Below are 20,305 nucleotides of genomic sequence, written 5' to 3'. Positions count from 1 at the left end.
ATGATCAAATCAGGGTAGTTAACATTTATATATCCTTCAACTTTTGCGAATTTCTTATTAACACTTAATTTTTCATATTTATGGAGTTCAGTATAATACCTCAATACATTGTATGCAATATTGCTGATCAAATCAGGATAATGAACATTTCTATCTCCATATCATTACTTTTTGTTTAAAGCCCTTGAGCTCTACTCTTCTAGTTTTTCATAAAATGATAGAATATTATGAACTATAGTCTCCCCCACCCACTCTTCTATAGAACACTAGAGCTTGTTCTTTCTATTTGTGTTTGGGTACCCATCCTCCAACCTTCCTCTATTTTCTCTCTCTCCATAATTGCTATTCTACATTCTAATTGACTTTTTTTTATAACATCCATACAAGAAAGAATATGTGGTACTTTAAAAGAAGAAAACAACATAATTCAGACCATGCCACTCCCCCACTCAGAACTTTCTGTCAGCTTCCCAGCTTACTCAGTATAAGGTCCAGATGCGTGCAACTGAGGCAGGAGGATTACAAGTTCAAAGCCAGGCCCTAAGCTACTTAGTGAAAATCTGTCTCAAAATAAAAAATAATAAAGGCTGGGGATGTTGCTCAGTGGTAAAGAATCCCTGGCCCCTGGGTTCAATCCCCAGTTCCAAATAAAGAAGAAAAAAAACCCCAGTAACCCAGTATAAGAAGCAGACTGGCCTTCATGCCTTCAGTGGATTGGCCCCCTTCATACTTCCTCCCACAATTCCCTTTATTCAGTGACCTCTGGGCAGCCAGGCAGCCAACAACCTTGGAGTTCTGGGATCATGTGGAGCATCTCCTGCAGAAGGCCTTTATGCTTGCTGGTTCCCCCAGAACTGCTCCTCTGACCAGCATCTGTGTGGTCCATTCCCTCACTCTTTCCTCTCTTCTCCCTCTCATCACTGCTCAGAATCAGTCTTTCAAGGGGAACAGCTCTATCCTAAATAGTACACCCTCCTTTTCTCTCTCATTTTCCTTGCTTTGCTTTAATTTCTATAGCATTTTAGGAGGGACTGAAAATTTGATACAGATAGATGATAGGTAGACAGATGTCTGCCTATTGTCATTTTTCTCTTTTTAAGAGAAGCAGCACTTTGTGCTATGTCATTCATTCACTATACCAAGAGCAGTGCCTGGCAAGCACCAATTCTCCACAAATATTTATGGAAAGATAACATTCTTCATTTTTCTCTCCCTCTTATCTCGGCAAATAAACAACTCTGATCTCCTTTAGGTCTCTGTTACTCAATTCCTTCTGAAGGCACTGGCCCCTTTTCACAACCAAAAACCTGTTGGTTTTGCTTATCCTAAAAAGCCTTCCCTTTGCCCTTTGTTCCCTTTTTCCTTCCGTAGCAGAGAATCTCAAAACAGACAACTGTCCACTTGCTCTGTTTTCAGTCCCCTCAGCTTGTCCTCTGCCCCTCTGCCCCATGGACTCTGCCATCTCAAAGTTCACTCCTGCTCCTTTTGCCGGATTGTACTTGACCTCTCTGCATCGTTCCCTTTTAAAAAATGTTCTTCCCTCAGATTTTTTCTTATTTTTCTGTCTCCCTCCCTTTTTCTGCAGGGTTTTTTTTTTTCCTATTGATATTTGCCAGAATCCCAGCCTCTGTTCTCTCTGCATTTCCCTTTACACAAGTACCCTTCCTTGTTTTAAAAATATGTATAAAAAATGTTTTTATATATAAAAATATGATTCTGCATCAAGATTACCTGTAGAGATACGGACCCCACCCCCAGAGATTTCTGCCTGAAATACTTATTGTAGTTCTAATAAGGCCCAGGAAATGCTGCTGGTCTAAGGACCACTCTTTGAGAACCAATGCTTATTAATCAATCACCTTGGATTCCTTCTGTCCTTCCCATCAGGCACTAATAAGTTGTAAATTTCTTGTGGATACAAATCATCGTGGTTATATCATTAGCCTGAGCACAGTGCCTGGCCCCATAATAGGCTTTCAATATAGAGTCAAGTTGAATTAAGAAGAAATTGTGTCATGATGAAGAGGCTGATAAAATACTTGAGGCCATTTTTTTTTCTTTTTCCTCAGAAGACTTGGGGACATTTTTTTTTTCCTCAGAAAAACTGAGTACTTAATATCAGATGCCTAAGTAACTAAACTTGCTCACCAAGGTCAGCCTCTGACTTATAATTCTTGCCCGTTTCCATAACTAGTTTTGCTCATTGTATTTACATGTAGACTATAATCCCATGGATGCAGCTGCCTATGTGTCATCATTTCGAGTTTCATGATGACAGGAGTGCCTGATAGGAGGGAGCCATCTCAAAGGATGGTCCCTAGACTAGCATCATCAGCATCACCTGGGGCTTGTTGGAACTACAGTGGGCATTTCTGAATCAGAAACTCAAGGGCTGCATCCCTCTAGGGGATGCAGGCTCATGTTTAAGAACCACATTTCCATATTTAAAAAAAAAGAAAAGAAAGAAGTCTATGTCTGCAGAAGGAAACAAGGACTGAAGATAGAATTTTTGCCAATGCAGGCAGAGGTAGGAGGCCTAGCAGATATAGAATAGGGAGGACATACAGGGGATAAAATTACTGAAACAGAAAAAGGAAAGCATGAAACATGTTTTGATCCATATCTTTGAACCCTTATTTCAATCAAAATATGAACCCTGTTCACTCAGTTACTACAGGAATCTCGCCTATCCTCCTCAATACCTGTGACCATCTAGGCATCGAGACTAACAAAGAGGATTTTGCTCTCATGAAGTGCATGTTCCTTACAACAGGCCATCCCTAAAACTTGTGCTTTCATACAACTTTTTGAAGTATGTAAAGTCATAACCCTTCATGGTCACAACGTTGATTGTATTATGCAATTTGATAGTAGGAATCTCACAGAGATGCTGCCATTTCTTCACTAACTCATGTTCCTTGGGTTAAAGAGAATGGTATTCACATTAGTTATTTAAAATTGTTAACATGTCAGTGCATCTTCAATAGGTAGAAGGGAATGTTTTGAGGAAGGAGATACCCAACAGGCAACACTGCTGAGTGTTGTTTTATTATGGGAATAAATTATGACCGATATTTCATATCCATAACTTGGAAAGAATGGCTTTTCCAATAATTATGTGGGATCTGCTTGACTTTGCACTATAATTATCACCCTCCTTCTGGCTGATCATTGTCCTGCCATGATGATTACAATTTTGAAGACATGGTGTTGAAGTGATTTGAGCCTGTTTTAAGAAAGTTCTGCTCAACCTAATACACCTACTAAATGTAGGATACTAAGTTCTTGTTATACCTCCAATTTCATTATCCCTGAAATAGCTATTATATTAGCAAGCACTTTGCTTCCTTGTTAATGTGTATCTTTTAAAATCTGCACAACTATATATCTGAAGATGTAAATCTTTGGATATTTTAGAATTTTGCGTTAAAAAATATCTTTTTAAATAAAGAGTTAACCAGAGACAGGAATAATTGGAATGATTCTAGCTATTATTAGCAGGCTAATGATTAATTTTGGATTACTCCATTGACTAGCTCATTCTTTATTTCACAGAAATGGCTACAGGAAAAACCATAATGTCTACGATTTAATCAAAGCTGTCTCAACTGTTACTTCAGTGTTAACACTGATGGAATAACTATCAACTTTCTAAATCATGATATCAGTTTTTGCTAACACATGCATGGAAATAATTTGTTTATAATTGAGTGGTCATTAATGTCTGTAGAAAGGAAAAGAGCAGTGAAAATTTACTTCCTAAAGAAAATGAAGACAAAATTCTTTTTCCTAATGTATAATATCTTATTTCAGCAGACTACACCTGCATTATTGCTAATAAAATCTCCTATGCTTACATGATAAATCGAGGAAACAACGAAACTACTTTTCTTTACAGTTGTGTGTTGGCTGAACGAATTACCTTATTCAGTGTAAGGTTGGCCACATCTCATCAACTATTCCCCAGGCATTTATACCTCCCTGGGTGTGCTCAGGGTTTGTCCTCCATCTGGTAGGCTCTCATCTGTCCCCACAACCTGCTACCCCCATTCTTCATCTCCTAAACCCCTCTTAATCCTTTTGAACACTATCTTGATAACCCCAGTCAGAAAATAATCCTCTGCTGCCCCTCCAATTTCTGAAGGTTTTTCTTCTTATTAGTTATATGCACCCCTAATCCAGCCCTCCAAATAGGCAGTAATTTGTTATTTAATTGTGCTTTAAAAATTAAATATGTGAATGAATATGGATACCAAATGCTAGATTTTTGGACTAAGCAAAATTCCTGTACAAGTCTTGGAATTTAAACCATTTATAGATATTTCCAACTTATTTTAGAGGTGGCCTATAAATCATTTTGGTTCAAATATTGAATCACTTCATAGATGGGTACATGCATGAAACAAAATCTAAATTCACTTTTCAATAATTTTGCTAAATGAATGATTTTACATTGTGTACAGTAAGGGTTTATTTATACCATCAGATAGAGAAATGAGTTGAGTAAGATGAATAATTCAAGCTAATGCTGCCCAAATTTCAGAAAAAAAAATGGAGTTCTTCCTTTAATTATCCAATTAGTTCACTGAATCCTTCACTTAAGGTTTCCTATGAAGACACTACCTAAAACTCAAAAGTCCATTTGAGCTTTTTATGCACAATAATCAGCAGGGTCTGGGGGCACCAGCTTAATCCTCTCTGTCCAGATGTGTATATTTCTGCAATATAATAGACTGGATTGATTCATAACCATTCAAAATGGCCTTTTCCTTCCCCTCTCCAATTCCTCCCGCTTCTTGATGATTTGTACTTTGGATGTTTTTCAATCAAGAAACTACTTGTTTTCATGACTTAATCTGGTGACTAGTAATGAGAGGCTAAGAAACTAAAAATCCCATGAAAAAATGCAGATTACATTTCACAATATACAGCTAATAAAAGAGAGATGGGCTGGGGTGTGGGTACTGTAGCTCAGTGGTAGACTACTTACCTAGTATGTGCAAGTCCCTGGAAAAAAAAGAAAAGGTAAAGAGCATTAGGGTTTTGAATTCTTAGTAGCTTTTCATAGTCTCCTTCAGCATTAGTTACAATTGGTTGTTAAAACATAGAAAACCCAACACATCAGTGGCTTAACACAATAGAAATTCACTTTCTCCTCATATGAAATCCAGAATTGGTATTCCTGTTGAGCCAGTTGTTCTCCTCCGGGAATCTAGTTAGCTTCCTCCCATTTTATGTTTCCTCCAGTGTCACATATGGCTTTCACGTTTTCCACCAAAAAAGTAAGGAGCATAGAGGACTGTTCTCATAGGCCATGACCGGAGAAGCACATTTCTGCCCAAATTCTATTGGCCATAGCTCTGTCACATGATTTTGCCTAACCACAAAGGAATCTGGGAAAATGAGGTTAATTATCTGTCTAGGAGTAGAAAATGAGTCCCATGAATCGGTATCCAGCCTTTGTCACGGTAGTTAACTTCAGTCCTGGACTTGCTTTCCTCGGGCTTTCTAACTGTAAGATACACATATATTATATATTTAGATTGTTCCCAATTTTTTTTATATTGACTTAATAAATAAGCTCTTGAACTGGAATAGAGTAAAAGTAATAAAAAAAACAAAAGCAAATAAAGTCCAAAGGACTAAAGTTGGATCTCTTCCTTTTATAGGGACCGTGAGGGTTATTAGTCTGACTTTTAATACATCCACTTCTGGTTTCTTTTTCTGCTTGTGGGCCAGAACTCTGCCCACTACATAGCAGGTATTCACATCATTATGTTGCCAGTTTATCAATGCTGTGTACTTTGTATCCCTCCAAGGATACTGCTTCCCCAAAGTGAATTAAAATGACATACAATTCCAAAAGCTCTAAGTTTTGGGCCAGAAGAGGGGAGAAAGTATATATTGGAAATATTAACATGTAAACCTTAGACTTTTTTATTATTATTGTCAAAATAAGATAAAACAGAAAATGGCATCATTGTCAGAATATTATAAATTTCAACTTAAAGAACACACACATTTGTACTTTGGATGTTTTTAATAATAGGCCGATTATCTGAATTGGATGGGTTTATTTTGGGTTAGCCCCAACTGGTTCACTCAGCTTTCATTGAGTTCTTTTGGGACTACAGACCAAGAGGAAGCTAACAGGCTGGAGTGGGTATTGAACATCTGATGTGGATCACATTAGCCCTAGCTCTTGACAAACCAAGGTAACCAGACACAGGGAAAGATTGAATTTTGACCCCAGACAGAGAAATGAAATTGGAGATTCCATATCAAGCTTGAGCTATATAAAAGTACAATCCTGTTCAACATCACTTTCAGCATTTCATCTACTTTGAGAAACACTGAAGGTTGTGTGCTTCTGTTGTTATGTCTAGGTAGACAAATTCATGCTATATAATTCACGTTGTGCCATATGTGGGACTTTTTAAACAAAAAAAAAATCTCAAGTTTAAATTTCTGCGTTTCATCCAATGATTAAAAGGAGGAATTGAATAAAAATCCAATGTCTTTCAAGTAACTTCATTAATTTTAAAACTCAACCACTTTTATGTAAATTCTGTAGAGAAAAGACAAAGGGAAAAAGAGTGATAACTTAGAATGTATTTACTTTGAAAAAATAAACACATTCCTTATTTTAAACTCAATTTGTCAGGATGATTTCATTCATTCTGATCATTTGGGAAAGTTTATCATGAGATTGGCAGATGAGATGTTGACCCTGCTTCTAAACCAATGTGGACTTGGAGAAAGTGGCACCAGCCCCTTCCAGCTGTGACCTTCAACCTTTGCTCTGGTCCCTGGAACAGGGCACACATATTTTTACACTTGAGTTTGATAGGTTTAAAAACCAGGAGTGACTAAGTGGGAAGATTTAGGGCACTGAGAGGATGGAGGGAGAAAGGAGTACATTGGGTGACAGCAATTAGCTCTCAAGAGAGGAATTTTCTTGCTTTCCTACTGTTTATTTTTGACATCAGATACAGTCACAAACTTCTCTCATCAAACACTGCTTTTCTTCAATACCAGCTGTTTGGGGGATGCAAACTACACATATCCACCCACATCATCAAGCCGATCTTGGTGTCTGTTATTTATTGCACAATTTTACTCTCCAGTAGAAATTCTGTCTCTCCTCTGAGGAAGCAAAAAGAACTGTGGTCAAAGCAATAAAACTATGTTAATTAAACACCCAGTTTTAAAAGGTCTGGGATTTTTTTTTCATATTTCTCATTTTTTATCACAGCACAGAGTTTATGAATACCAAATTGGCTTCCTCCCCCACCCCCTTTTTTTGCTCTCTGTCAAACTCAGCCACAACAATCCTCCCAGGGAGGATTAGTTCTGTCCCTTTGAGGTCCCTTGATGAATGCAAGTGGCATCAACAGAAAATTCCACCTAAAATGCACCATCTGAGGGCCTTGGCATCAAAGGCCCCTGGCATTTTTGTGAAAGGCGCTAACTGCTGCTTACTAAATATATTCGCCACTTGGTAACCAGCTGGAGACACCGAAAGAAGCTAAGAAAGAGACAGAGGGCACAGAAAGCTGTGTTTTCTAAATGGTTTCAGGCCACTGGCATTTCAGCAATAGCTAATACAAAACAGATGTCAGGTGCTATGCTCCACTGGCTTTCAACGGAGGGGCTGCCTGGACCCATGATTAATCACCTGTGCTGGGGGGTTAAAAAAAAAAAAAAGTTCTACCTGGTCTTTTTGTGTGTGCAAACCTAAGGTCAGGGTTAGCCATCAAGGTGACAGGCATTGCCCCCCTGCCCCATTGCTTCTTAAATACACGTAGGACAACTTGGGTTTGTCCAATAAACACAAAATTCACCAACAAACTGAACCCTGGCTAGGAGGGGACATTTGCCTGATGGTAGAAAAATGGCTAGCAATCTGTTCCAGAACCTTTCACCCCTTCATTGGCTTCATCCTAAAAGTTAGCCAAGAGTAGGATTTTATGGCAGTCCAGGAAATTCTGTACTTGCTTGGAATCCTTTAAAAAATTTTCCCCATCAAGAGTGTCAAGAAAATCTGTTTGTTTTTTATTTTATTTTTTTTAACTTTTTTTTAATGTTTATTTTTTAGTTTTTGGCGGACACAACATCTTTGTATGTGGTGCTGGGGATCAAACCCGGGCCGCACGCATGCCAGGCAAGCGTGCTACCGCTTGAGCCACATCCCCAGCCCCACCTGTTTGTTTTTTAGATGGCTTGGGGGGCCGAAGGATAGTGTGGCCACTTCTTCCAGCCATCTTACAAACAAGATCTTTTTACATCATGACTCCTGCTGAAGATTGCTCTTCTCATTTGTCTCCTCTGTCTGGATGGCCTCTGAGGTGGGAGAGTTGTGAGGTAACGTGCATGGAATTCCATGCTACCTCAATGCAACTGGAAAAGGAAAGAACACAGTTCCCTCTGTGGCATCTCCCAGAGCTGATGTTGCATGTGATTCTTTGTTTTTCCCAACATGGTCTCGGTTTTAACTAAGTTGGTTTGGAGACTTTTGTTATGAAAACCAGCTACCTCAACTGCCACAGCTGGGGAGGATTTAGCAGGTGGACTCCTGCCCGAGATGTGTGTGTGTGTGTATGTGTGTGTGTGTGTGTGTGTGTGTGTGTGTGTGTGTGTTTAGGCTAGAGGGAATGTATTAGCTTCCTATTTCTGCATAACAAATGACCACAAACAGAGGCTTAAAACAATGACCATTTATTATTAGTCTCCTTGTGTCAGGAGTCTGGGGACAGAGTGTTCTCTGCTCAGACTCTCATGAGGCTGAAATCAAGGTGCCAGCAGCTACGCTTTCATCTGAAAGTCAGCTCCTCTTCCAAGATCAACTGGTTGTGACAGAATTCGATTCTTTGGGGTTGTAGGACTGAGGTCCCCATGTCCTTGTTGTCTGTCAGCCAGGGCCTCTCTCATCCCTCACCTTTGGCCCCACAGTTGTCAAAACCAGTAATGGAGTCTCCCTCCCTTTAAATCCCTTCCTGTCTCTCTTTGAAATCTCTTCCTTCTGGAAGAGCTGAGTCCCCTCTAAGGGCTTCCTGTGACAGGTGCTAACTATTGTTTCATGTTCCTAAAGCTTTCACCCCATTAAAAAGTGGGACGACTTTATATAGTTAGATTCTCAGTGATCATAAGATTCAACCTGAGCACCTAGAACAAAAGTGATTCTGATGAACGCTTAAACTCTTGGAGATAGAAAGGTATTGGGGGACATAGTCCACACACTAAAAAGACCTAGGAGGGCACAGAGGCAGCCTGATAGGCTGTAGTGACATTGACCACAGGACCAGTTAGAAAGCGAATCCCCTCACTCTATTAAGTGCTTAATATTAATAGTCATAATAGTCTTAAATGGACATTGTTATTATTATTAATTATCATCATCATCATTCCCATTTTCAGCTGAGAAACCCAAATTACAGAAAGATATAGTACTTTGCCCAAAAGGATAGTGTTGATTTTGAACCCAGGAAACTGGGTTCACAATCCTTGATCATCTGTCTGTGGTAGTGTTATTAAAAGCCAAAGTAAAGTTCTTTCCATCTATTTCCCCCTTGCCCACCCCTCTGGGAGCTTCTACAGTGCACTTCTCCCAAGCAAGTGCTTTGGAAACATAATTTTTAATTATGTAGTTGGATGCTCCAAAGAGGGTCTGCCTTCATTTGCATGACTTCTCAGAGTTCTTTCAAGGGACCGATTAACCAGTTTACCTAGTCCAAGATGGGTCCTTTGCCTTTGTGTCACAAATCAAAACAATCATTGACATGTATCTCCTCACCTACTTTGGACTTTTGCACCACTCTGGCTGTCTAGCTTGTACTTTAGGTTTTCCCTTCTCTGAATCCATGCATGATACACTATGAGCTTCATTAACCCCCCTCAGAACATGCTGTCTTCAGCTTATGATGCTGCCTTTGCTCCCCACTACCCATTCCCAAATTCTGACTCTGAGGGTGGAAATTGCAGCTCCCACTCATCTGACTCCATAATCTTTTCATGACTCTAATCCAAATGTTCTAGGCAAGTGAGTTACCATTCCTGCTATAACCCCCACCAAACTTATGTGTCCAAGACATGAACTAACCATCTCCAGGTCTCTACTCTAAACTCTCAATACTTCTTTCATGATGCACTTGATTTTCCACCTACTCTTATGAATGTATTAAATTTTCTAGTTTATAAGCTTCTTGTAAATAGTAAATGTGTTTGTCTTTCAGTCGTCTGCTAAACAGTAGCCACCTGCACATAAGAAGTCCTAAATAAGCAGATGCTAAATTAATCCTCCTCCTCAAAGTCCTAGGAAATACATGAAGCAGCTATTACTGTCATCCCCATCTAATAGTAAATTGAGGCTCAGACATGTTGAGTGACTTGCTCATCTTCATAGAAAAAGGGACAGATGGAACCCAGCAAAAATTCTTTATCACAGAATGTCTTCAGTTATGATCAATCATTACTTTTAGAGATTCAACCACTTTGATATAATTTTTCACTTTGAGCAATGGTTCTTAATTGGGGTACACCCCACAATTGCCCAGAGAATTGTTTTATAAACATCCCTTCTGGAACAGAATATATGCAGAGGGAGGCTAATATATATATTCTAAAAATTAAGTAAAATAAATTTTAAAAATTCCAGAAGGCTTTGGTGTATCCCTCTACTTAAGAATCACTGATTTACAAGGGTTTCCAGAAGGTTTTCCTCTCAAATTACCTCCCTTAATGTTTAAAATTCCATAATTGGTGACTTGCTAAGAAATTGTTCTCTGCTTAAATACAAATTAATATTAGGCTCTGTTATTCATTCAGTAAGTATTCATGACACAGTGCAGTGAGAATATCTATATCTGTTATAGGGTACTTATTTTCAGTGGTATATTATTGGGTATCTATACGGTCTTCTATCAGAGTATTTCTTTCCAAACAGTCTTCAGAATTTTTTCAGCTTCTACTCCCACCTCTGCAGCTGGCCTGGCTCCTGTACATAGAACTTTTCACATGTGAAATGTATGTATCCATGAGTCATGGGATTCATAGATGATACTGAATGAATTAGCGAGCTTTTCCAAAGGACAGATTGTGTGTCAGGCACAGCCCCTTTCCAGATCATCTGAGTAATTCTTTCCTCATCTCCAAGCCTCAGTTTCCTCATCTGTAATGGGGACCCATAAACACCATTTGCTGGCTCACAGTAGGTATGCAAGCCATGTCCTTCTTCAACCCTCCTTGTGGATTAAACCCCTAAGGATGTTGTTGAGCAGCTGGTGGGGAGGTGAAAGCAGAGTTTTCTTCAGAGCCCTTGAAATCTGTCCATGCAGACGTCCAGCCACCCACTCTAACGACCAGCCAGCTCCTGCATGCATTCCACAGGGGCATGACTGAGCAGCCTGGAGAGCCCTTGGAACATGTGTATGGGACTATAAAACATGCCGTAACCTTGGAATCCCGACATCAAAAGGGAGAGCTTCAGTGCCTGATAAAAATGTGCGTTCCTCTCAGCAAACCACTCCAAATGCTGTTTTCTCCACCCCACTGGGAAGCTTGTCACTGCTAATGTGATTCTTATGATTCTCACCGCTCTGTAGCCTCTTGATCTTTACCGAGATCTCTCTGCCCCAAGTGTGTTGGAAACACAATGTCCTGTCTGGTGTCCAGTACTTAAAATAACAGACTCTGGGTTCCTGCTGCCACATTGAAATTTTACTCCCAGATCTCTCCCCAGTACCCCAACACCATGCCAGGGGGAGCAGCCAAGGACACCATGGGCAGAGAAGTGGAGAGAACATTCTTAGACCACTGCAGGCATTCTTTAATATCAATTTGATTTTCTCTGGCTTAATTTTTCATAAATAAGAACTTCTTAAGTGGTGATAAATATTTTATGGAATGATACTTTCCCATCTCCAGAGACAAGGAGTACATTTTCCAAACAATACTGCCTAGTAGCATATTTGAATTGTCTTAGTCTGTATTTCGACAATAGTGATGTGATAAATAATTTAAGGAGGGTATAAGTCGTGTATATGTCAATTTTTGAGCTTAGGAAATAATAAACTAGTATATATCCTGTGGATTCTGGGTATATATATGTTTCCTCCATTAGAAAGTGAGCATGGCACTGGTATTGGCCCACAAGCTCATCAAATTCGTCTCTTTTTTAACTTATAGGGGGAAATGCCTTTCTCTTTTTTTTTTTTTTTTTTTTTTTTTTTTTTGCATACCAATGGTTTTACAGGGAAGAAATTTTCCTTTTTTAAGATAGGTCATTCTGGTAGTTTCCACTGTCCATAATTCCTTCTGGCCCTCTGGGAGACCGAGTTGTCCCAAACATAGTTTTGGAAACGCCACAGACCATTGTTTTTATTAGGGGACTGCAAAGCTTTGTAGTAAGATGCTTTGTGTTTTATTTGTTTTCCTTCCTCTGCCCCAGCTGTTTTTGTTTTAACAGCATTGGAGGGAAGGTTAAAGCACTCTTGGCCTCTGTTAACCTAGCCCATCTCTCAAGCCAACAGGGCTAGAGATCTGGTTAGATAGAACAGCAACATACAGGTCATCAGCCTGAATGGGTTCTTCCCTGATTTTATCCACCCTCATGAAAGAGGTGAGGTTGACAGTGGGGGGGGGGGGCTGATTCCGTGTTGAGTACTTGGGAGCAGGTAGCTGTCAGGGGAGCAGGTCACCCTCACAAAAATTCACCTTTTGAAAACCAAAATTCATGGCCCAGTCTCATCCACAGAGACCCTAATTCAATTGGCCTGGGGTACAGCTTGGGCAATGGGATTTTTCCAACCTCTCCAGATGATTCCAAGGTGCCACTGAAGATGCCGAGGGCTACTTCTATTAAAAAATTATATAATTAACTTTTTGAGCACTTGCTGGATACAGTCCTGAGCAGTTTTCCTTCATGAATCCCTTTATTTCTCTCAATCTTCCTATGAGATAAGCTTATCTCTATTTTACAGATAGCACTGAGATTTCAAGGCTTTATGTTCTCGAGGTAGAGTTTGATTCCCATTCCATTTAACTCCAAAGCCTGTTCATTTTCACTCAACAGCCTCCTCAGAGAACCTAGAATTAGGTAAAATAAACACATAAATTCTCCAGAAGTCTGCATAAGAAATCTTCTTATTCTCCTATCTGAGTAAGGACCTTTCCTAACTTCCATGTAAGATATGGAAGAAGAACCTCTTAGGAATTTTTGGCATTTCAAAGAGGATTTTGTTGTTGTACACATTCTCCTGAGTGCCCAGGTACTATCCTGTCAATGGCCAATACTATAGGAAAGGATTTGTGCCAAATATTCCTTTCATTTTTGCAAAGCACTCTTCAAGTGAGGATCTCAAAGCACAAAATAATTAATAAAATCACCCACATCCTGTCTAGATGAGTAGCGTTTTATATGTACAAATTCTCCTCTGCCCCCAGGCCCTCAGAGAGAATGCAAATGTTTCCAATTTTAAAGAGTGAGCAATAATAGGTAATAGAAAGGAGTTGTATCTTGGCCAACTCCAAAGACCCCAAAAGCATTTATAGTGACCTATATGAGGAAACATGGTGACCACAGAGTGTGTCATAATGGCTTGTCAACCATGCTGTGCTAATAACTGGTGCAAAGATAGCAAAGACAGAGTGAGAGCAAAAACATTCAGCTCTTACAAGTCAGATATCCCCAGAGCCAATATTATGATCTATTTGGTCAAGCCTCCAAAGGATCTAGAAGCACTGAAGTGGTGACATTAGCTGATGATCCAGTTACTTGGGTTAATCAAGGCAGAGGGGACAGACGGGGCCAATTAAGTAGCTGAGCAGCCCAATGATAGATGAGTCATTATAGGCAAGTGCAAAGATAATGCCATTGGGAAAAGCAATTTAAGTCATTCGGGCACTTCCAGGCCAGGAAATCCTTCCAGTCTTAGAGGGGGAACATTTAGGAGTCATCAGACCCAGCCTGATGAAGTCATCTATTCATTGTGCAGCTAAGGATCAACAAAAGAGCCGAACACACAAGGGGACAGGACATATGGAATAAATTTTGGTGGCTGGGATGTATTTCTGTGACTTCATTTCAATCACCTTTATAACAAATCTTACCTCTTTTTTTCCCCTTCTGCCTGTAGTATTTCCCTCCACCCCATGTTCTTATCTCTCTAAACAGAGTTTTGATGTAGGAATGAACATTTTAAGTAAATATTCTCCTTCCCAATGTTTAGTTTTTATCTTCAAATAGACTGATCTCTATACACATATGAGTTTCCAAGGAGCACTTTAGATGTTACAAAACTATTCTTTTTTAAAAACACCAAGGAGGCTGTTTCTATGCAACAGAACTTGTACAAATTTGTACACCTCTTCAGATCCTTTATGTTTACTTCACAAGTCTAGAATTGGAAGATGGGGGAATGTTATATTATTTTGTGAAGTGAGTGGGAAAATATATTGTTATGGTTTAGGTATTAGATGTCCCCCAAAGGTTTATATGTGAAACAATGCTAGAAAGTTTAGAGAGGAAATTGGGTTAGGAGAGTCTTAACCTAATCAGTGTGTTAATCACCTGATCAGGATTAACTGGGTGGTTAAGTGTAGGCAGGTAGGTTGTGGCTGGAGGAGGTAGGTCTTTGGAACATGCCTTTGGGCTATATATGGTTTATATTTTGTCCTTGGTTAGAGGAGTCACTCTTTGCTTCCTGGTGTCCTGTCCTGAGCTATTTACCTCTGCCACACCCTTGTGCCATGATGTTCCGCCTCATCTTGAGCAAAGAGCAATGGAGTTTGCCATCTAAGGAACTCAGAAACCATGAGTGCCAAATAAACTTTTCCTCCTCTAAAATGCTCTTGTCAGGTCTTTTGGTCACAGCAGCAAAAAAAAAAAAAAAGAAAAATTGACTAAAACATGCATTGAAGGAAACTATACTTGCAACTGTTTCTGTAAACCTACATGCCATTTGGGAATCCCAAAGTAAAGGTTTTCAATGACTGCTGTACTGATAAATCCAATAGATTCCATCTTCTGATGTATCTTCTTCTCTGATTGCTACTGTTTTGTCTCCCTTTTAGGTTCAGCCTCCTCTTCCCAACCATTAAATATGAGATTATTTGATCTCTAAAGTCTCATATGCCCCCTCCCTTTTTTTTTAGACAATCTTCCATGTTTCCAGACATATCTTTCTTCACACTCAATCACATCCCACATCTTGCTTGTTTCTCAACCACTCTGTTCTCCTACAAACTATGGTACCATTATACTTATTTCTTATACCAGCATACTCTTTTCAGGGTTTTGCTCTGATTAACACTTGCTAGCTCATATCATTTTTTGAATGTATCAGATTTGTTCCAAACTCCCTAGTGTGAGCTTTTATAACATCCCATAACATTTCTTTTACAGTACTTATTAGAATTATAGTTTTATATCTATTTGTGTGATTCTTTGATTCATGTCTACCTTCCCCAGTACACTATAAGCCTTTTCTGTTTCTGTATCTTCTATTTCTATTGCTACCATCTAACTTTGCACCTCCCACCTTTCTTCTTCATAGGTTGCCATAGCTCTTGCCAACCAATGGCTTACCCTGTTTTGCAGATTCTGCTAATAAGCTTTTCTCTCTGTCTTTCAATTTCCACTCTTACTGCCAGCTGTCAGTTCTCACTAAATTTTTTTGTATCCACACTCTACTAGATAGAGACCTGGTTGGTCTACTTCATATTTATCATGTCTTTATCAAGGTTCCTTTGACAGATTACTTCATGGCTCCTTGTCTAATGCTCAATGGACTTCACTCAGGTCAAGGTCATCCTCGTTCCTTTGTTTGTGGCCAGGATGGTGGGATTGAAAGGCCAAATGCCCTGAGAAAGACACCAGGGCTGGGGTTTGGGCTCAGCAGTAGAGTGCTCACTAGGACATGGGAGGCCCTGGGTTCGATCCTTAGCGTGCCACATAAAAAAATAAAATAAAGGTATTGTGCCCAACTACAATTAAAAAAAATATTTTAAAAATTGAGACTTTTTTTTAAAAAAGAAAATACACCAGATACATTCTTCATTACAGTCTGCTTGGTAGGAACTAGCAAAATTGGGAAAGGATCTCCCTTAAACTGAAGTTGTAGGAAGGATAAAACAGAAAATAAGCATGGAAAAGAATAGAACAGAATGATATCTTTCCCGACCATGAAAGACTTTCAAACCATGATTTTTTTTTCCATATTCCACGGTAGAAAAGTTCATACAAATGAATTTGACAGCTCTTATTATCCATTGTAACGTTGGTGTGCTTCCAAGTTGTGCTTGTTCACCTTGGAACTTGATGAAATTGGACCATGAATAAAAAAAGAAAGAAAGAAAAGAAAAGGAGCACAGAAAATTGTAGAGCATTCAACATCCTGCTCTTTGGTTGATGTTCTGCTCAACAAAATCTCCATTCCTCTGCATGTTGTTAGCACATTAAGATGCACAGGTTAAGTCCATTTGTGTCTGATGAGCAAAGAAAAAGTCTTAAAGGAGGATCTGAAGTATTTGGGGAATGACAGAACCTACTAAACACATGTCAGAGTATTGGATAAAATACTCTTCAGTGGCTACTCTACTGTTCCATCTTTACGTCTTGTGTGCAGAGCTTCAGGCCCCCACCCAAACTGAAAGGGGTTCACCAGTTCTCCCCTTTAGCAGCCCTGGCTTCTAATCCTTGATGTTTTACCCAACCCCTTAAAAACTTGAGGTTGTCAAAAAATTTCTCAAGATTCAATCCTTCAACAATCTCTATTACAAAAATGAAGAAATGAATAAAAATGTAATTGTGACCTAAACAGCTGGCAGAGATGAGATTTTTATTAAACTTAAAAAGATATGGCCACCATCCATTTCCTGGGCAGAGCACTATAGTGTTGAGATTAATAGCACAGATTCTAGAATTTGATTGCCTGGGGTTAAACTCTGGATTAAATTCTGGCTTGACTATCTACCAACTATGTGAACTCAGGTAAATTACTTGGCTACCCCTCATGTGTAATATGGTTGGTGCAAAGATTAAATAAGTTACTAAACATCAAGTGATTACAACAGTGGTGACATTAGATGTGTGTGGGCTATAATTGTTGTTTATATTATTATTGTCCTTTAAGCCACCTGATCCAATTAATGGCCACCTGTATCACTTAGGACACATTTGCTTGAAGGTAACAGAAAGGAGATTTATTGGCTCACCCAACAAGGAAATCCAAATGATGGCCTAACTTCAGCGAGGCTGAACCCAAGTATTCAAATGATGCCACCCAAGAACTCTGCCTTGTGCCTTGGCTTTCATCCAAGCCAACACTATTCTCAAGCAAGCTTCCTTTGCATGGTAACAAAGATGTAGCTTGAGGACTACTCTGTCCTTTCACTTCTTCCTCAATGGATCCCGAGAGAAAGCCTAATAGTCCCAGGTTCTGTTCCATCATTGAGCCCATAATCAGAGGGATGGAGTATTTCAATCAACCAGTCCTGGACCTCGTGCTACCTTTGTAGCAAAAGGGACAAGTAGGGCTAACTCTATACAAATATCACGATCCCCTGAAGGAAAGATGCTCAGCAGAAGATACTCACTGCTCAACCATTTGTGAAAGCCCAATCTGGGACCACTTTTTCTAAGGAGGGACTAGATGATGCCCATTGACATGTTTATTGACACTTTTAGCCTTTTTCCATTGAAAGAGTTCAAAACATCCATGACTGAATGTTCAGACTGTTGGAAAATTTCTAGAGTGTGACCTCTGGTTCAGTCTGAATGAACGTCAGAACAATCAGAATGGAGGAAAGCTACTGGCAACCAGCACAACTGTCAAAGGACATTCCCACTGACCAGCAACACTGCATCAAGTGCAAACACTGGGTTGAATCTAGGGGACTCAAATGTTCAACCCTCTTCATTTTCATTGAGCACACACTCTCTAATTCTTTCTGCTTTATTCACCTACCACTTGGAGGCAGGACTGGAGTAGGCAGTTGTTTTCAGAACTTCTCCTACTCTTTAATTCCCTTTATCGTCTTACATGTTTGACCCCTGATTTGGGACACATACTTGGGACAGAGAATAAGCTTTTGAACGAAAGCTTGAAAGACCTTGATATGGAGGAATGGAGGAAACATACTCTTCTTATCGTCTTTCCCTGCGACCCACTCACCCTACTTCTTCAAAACCAGGTTGAGGCAACCTTTGATTAGAGACTTACATGAGGGGTAATTTAATAGGCCAGCTCAATTTGGCTAAAATGTATTTACCAACAATGAGTGTGTGTGTGAGTGTGTGTGTGCGTGTGTACTTCTTATCACACTTGATTCTCCTAAGTTTATGTGTTCAAAGCACTTAGCACAGAGTTCACACCAAATAAATATTCCCCCTCTTCCCCACTAAGCCCTGAAGTCTAGCCTTAGTAACTTATTTAATCTTTGCACCAACCATATTTCACCATGATGAAATAACAGTTAAAACACAAAGATGAGTTGTTTAGCGTTACTTGCTTACAATACCTAGCAGCACCTCTTCTTCATCCTGTCTTCCAGACACACAAAAGTGTCCACACCTGCTCACCAGGAGATATTTCCCCACCCTTCTCTCCCAACTAATATGCATGCCTACAGAAAGACTTAGAAATGCTTGCCAAATTGAGTTGACCTTTGCTTCCCTCTTCTCAATGGAAGTTGATGGATTTCACACCTGTCTCCCTTTAGGATTGCAGAGAATACAGCAACTTGCAAAAAACACAAAATACTTCCGAGAGAAGCTGAAGGAACTGGGATTCATTATCTATGGCAATGACAAGTCTCCTGTTGTTCCTGTGCTCCTTTACATGCCTAGTAAAGTAGCGTAAGTATCTGAGGACTCCTGGAGTCACATCTGAACCCCAAGCTGACCTAAGATGGTGCTACTGACACTCTGCAGTTTTCCTGCAGTTATTAGATTATGCATTTGAAAAAGGTACTTAAATTCAGAACTCACTTATACAACTTCTCAGAACCCACATGCCAGACATAGCAGAGATTTTTCCACATGTCTTATAATAAAGGAGTCAGATGCTTAAGGACCAACTAACTCTCTCCCTTGCTACCATCTTCAAGCTCTAGAAATTTGGGGGAAGTCACTTATCTGCACTATAAATTAAGAATGATCCTGAGCCTCCTTCTAATCCATGGTCTTTCTTGGGGAGAACTTGCAAAGCCCAGTTCTCTCAATATCAATATCAAAACAAATCAGACCTTGTCCCATTGTACTCTCATGACCATTCTCAGAAGTAGGCATCCTCATTCAGGTGTGAGAAAGCCGAGGCGGAGGGAAGTTCAGCAACTTTCCCAAGGTCATATAAATCAAATGGTAGTAAAACTAAGAGCAAAATCCAAAACCTAGATTCACAACAAAGCTCATTTTCCTAATATCAAATCTTAATGCCTCTGCTGTAAGCCTATTTGGGGTTGTTTTCTGCTGTTTTCAACCCAAATATTGAGCATTGGCAACAACTACATAGAGGAAAAAATTACTTTTTCTCATTATGGCTTAGACAATTTTATACAGGAGCCATGCTTCAACCTGTGTGAGACTAATTACCTCCCTGTTAAAAAGAAGTTAACCTAAAATGTTCCTAAATGTTTATTGGTGTCTTTGACCAAGCATAGGGTAGAAAGTAATATTCAACATAATATTTCTTAGATTCTAAAGAGCCCAAATTCCCTTCCAACATAAGGCCATTACTGGAAATTTCTGTTTGACTCTCTAACAGTCTGGACAGACTGACAGACATTTGCAATAGAAAAGTACCAGTGAAAAGGGTGTGGGGCACCAGTGTTGAAAACTAGGGAGAGCAGGGTTGAGTTCAAAGTTCCCAAGAGACTGATTCTTTGAAGCATGCTCTGGTGTCATTTCACCATGACGAAATAACAGTTAAAACACAAAGATCAGTTGTTTAGCATGCCACACCAGAACCACTAGTTGGTCCTTCTCTTCATGAATCTGGTTCAGGAAGACAATGTGCGGAGCATCCAAGCAGACAGAGTGCTATAGAAATGTTACACACCAAGGCATTCTACGACAGTGGGGTGGAGGATGACAACAGTAATTCCCAGTAGCAGATGGTTTTGGAAGGTGCACACACACACACACACACACACACACACACCAAAAAAAAAAAAAAACACTCAAAGTGGCTGGGGAATTGCATGTTCTAGAAGGAAAATCCCAAACTTAGCTCTTATGTAACTAATATTTGATCATTAGCTCAAAAGAAGGCACCCAAAATAAACTTGCTTGGGGATACAGTGCACAATA

The 20,305-nt window shown here is 39.6% G+C and overlaps 1 protein-coding gene across 1 annotated transcript in view; it reads left to right on the top strand.

Annotated features, from left to right (window-relative positions):
• Positions 1-20,305, top strand: part of Sptlc3 (serine palmitoyltransferase long chain base subunit 3) — a 139,729-nt gene that overhangs the window by 107,159 nt on the left and 12,265 nt on the right. Inside the window, exon 10 of the mRNA XM_005320471.4 lies at positions 18,718-18,853. Coding sequence (XP_005320528.1) covers positions 18,718-18,853 — 136 coding nt within the window. The remainder of the gene's footprint in view (positions 1-18,717; positions 18,854-20,305) is intronic.

The sequence above is a fragment of the Ictidomys tridecemlineatus genome, chromosome 5, assembly GCF_052094955.1.
Source record: "Ictidomys tridecemlineatus isolate mIctTri1 chromosome 5, mIctTri1.hap1, whole genome shotgun sequence".
In the NCBI taxonomy this organism is placed as follows: domain Eukaryota; kingdom Metazoa; phylum Chordata; class Mammalia; order Rodentia; family Sciuridae; genus Ictidomys; species Ictidomys tridecemlineatus.
This window is presented reverse-complemented; position numbering and strand designations above follow the sequence as displayed.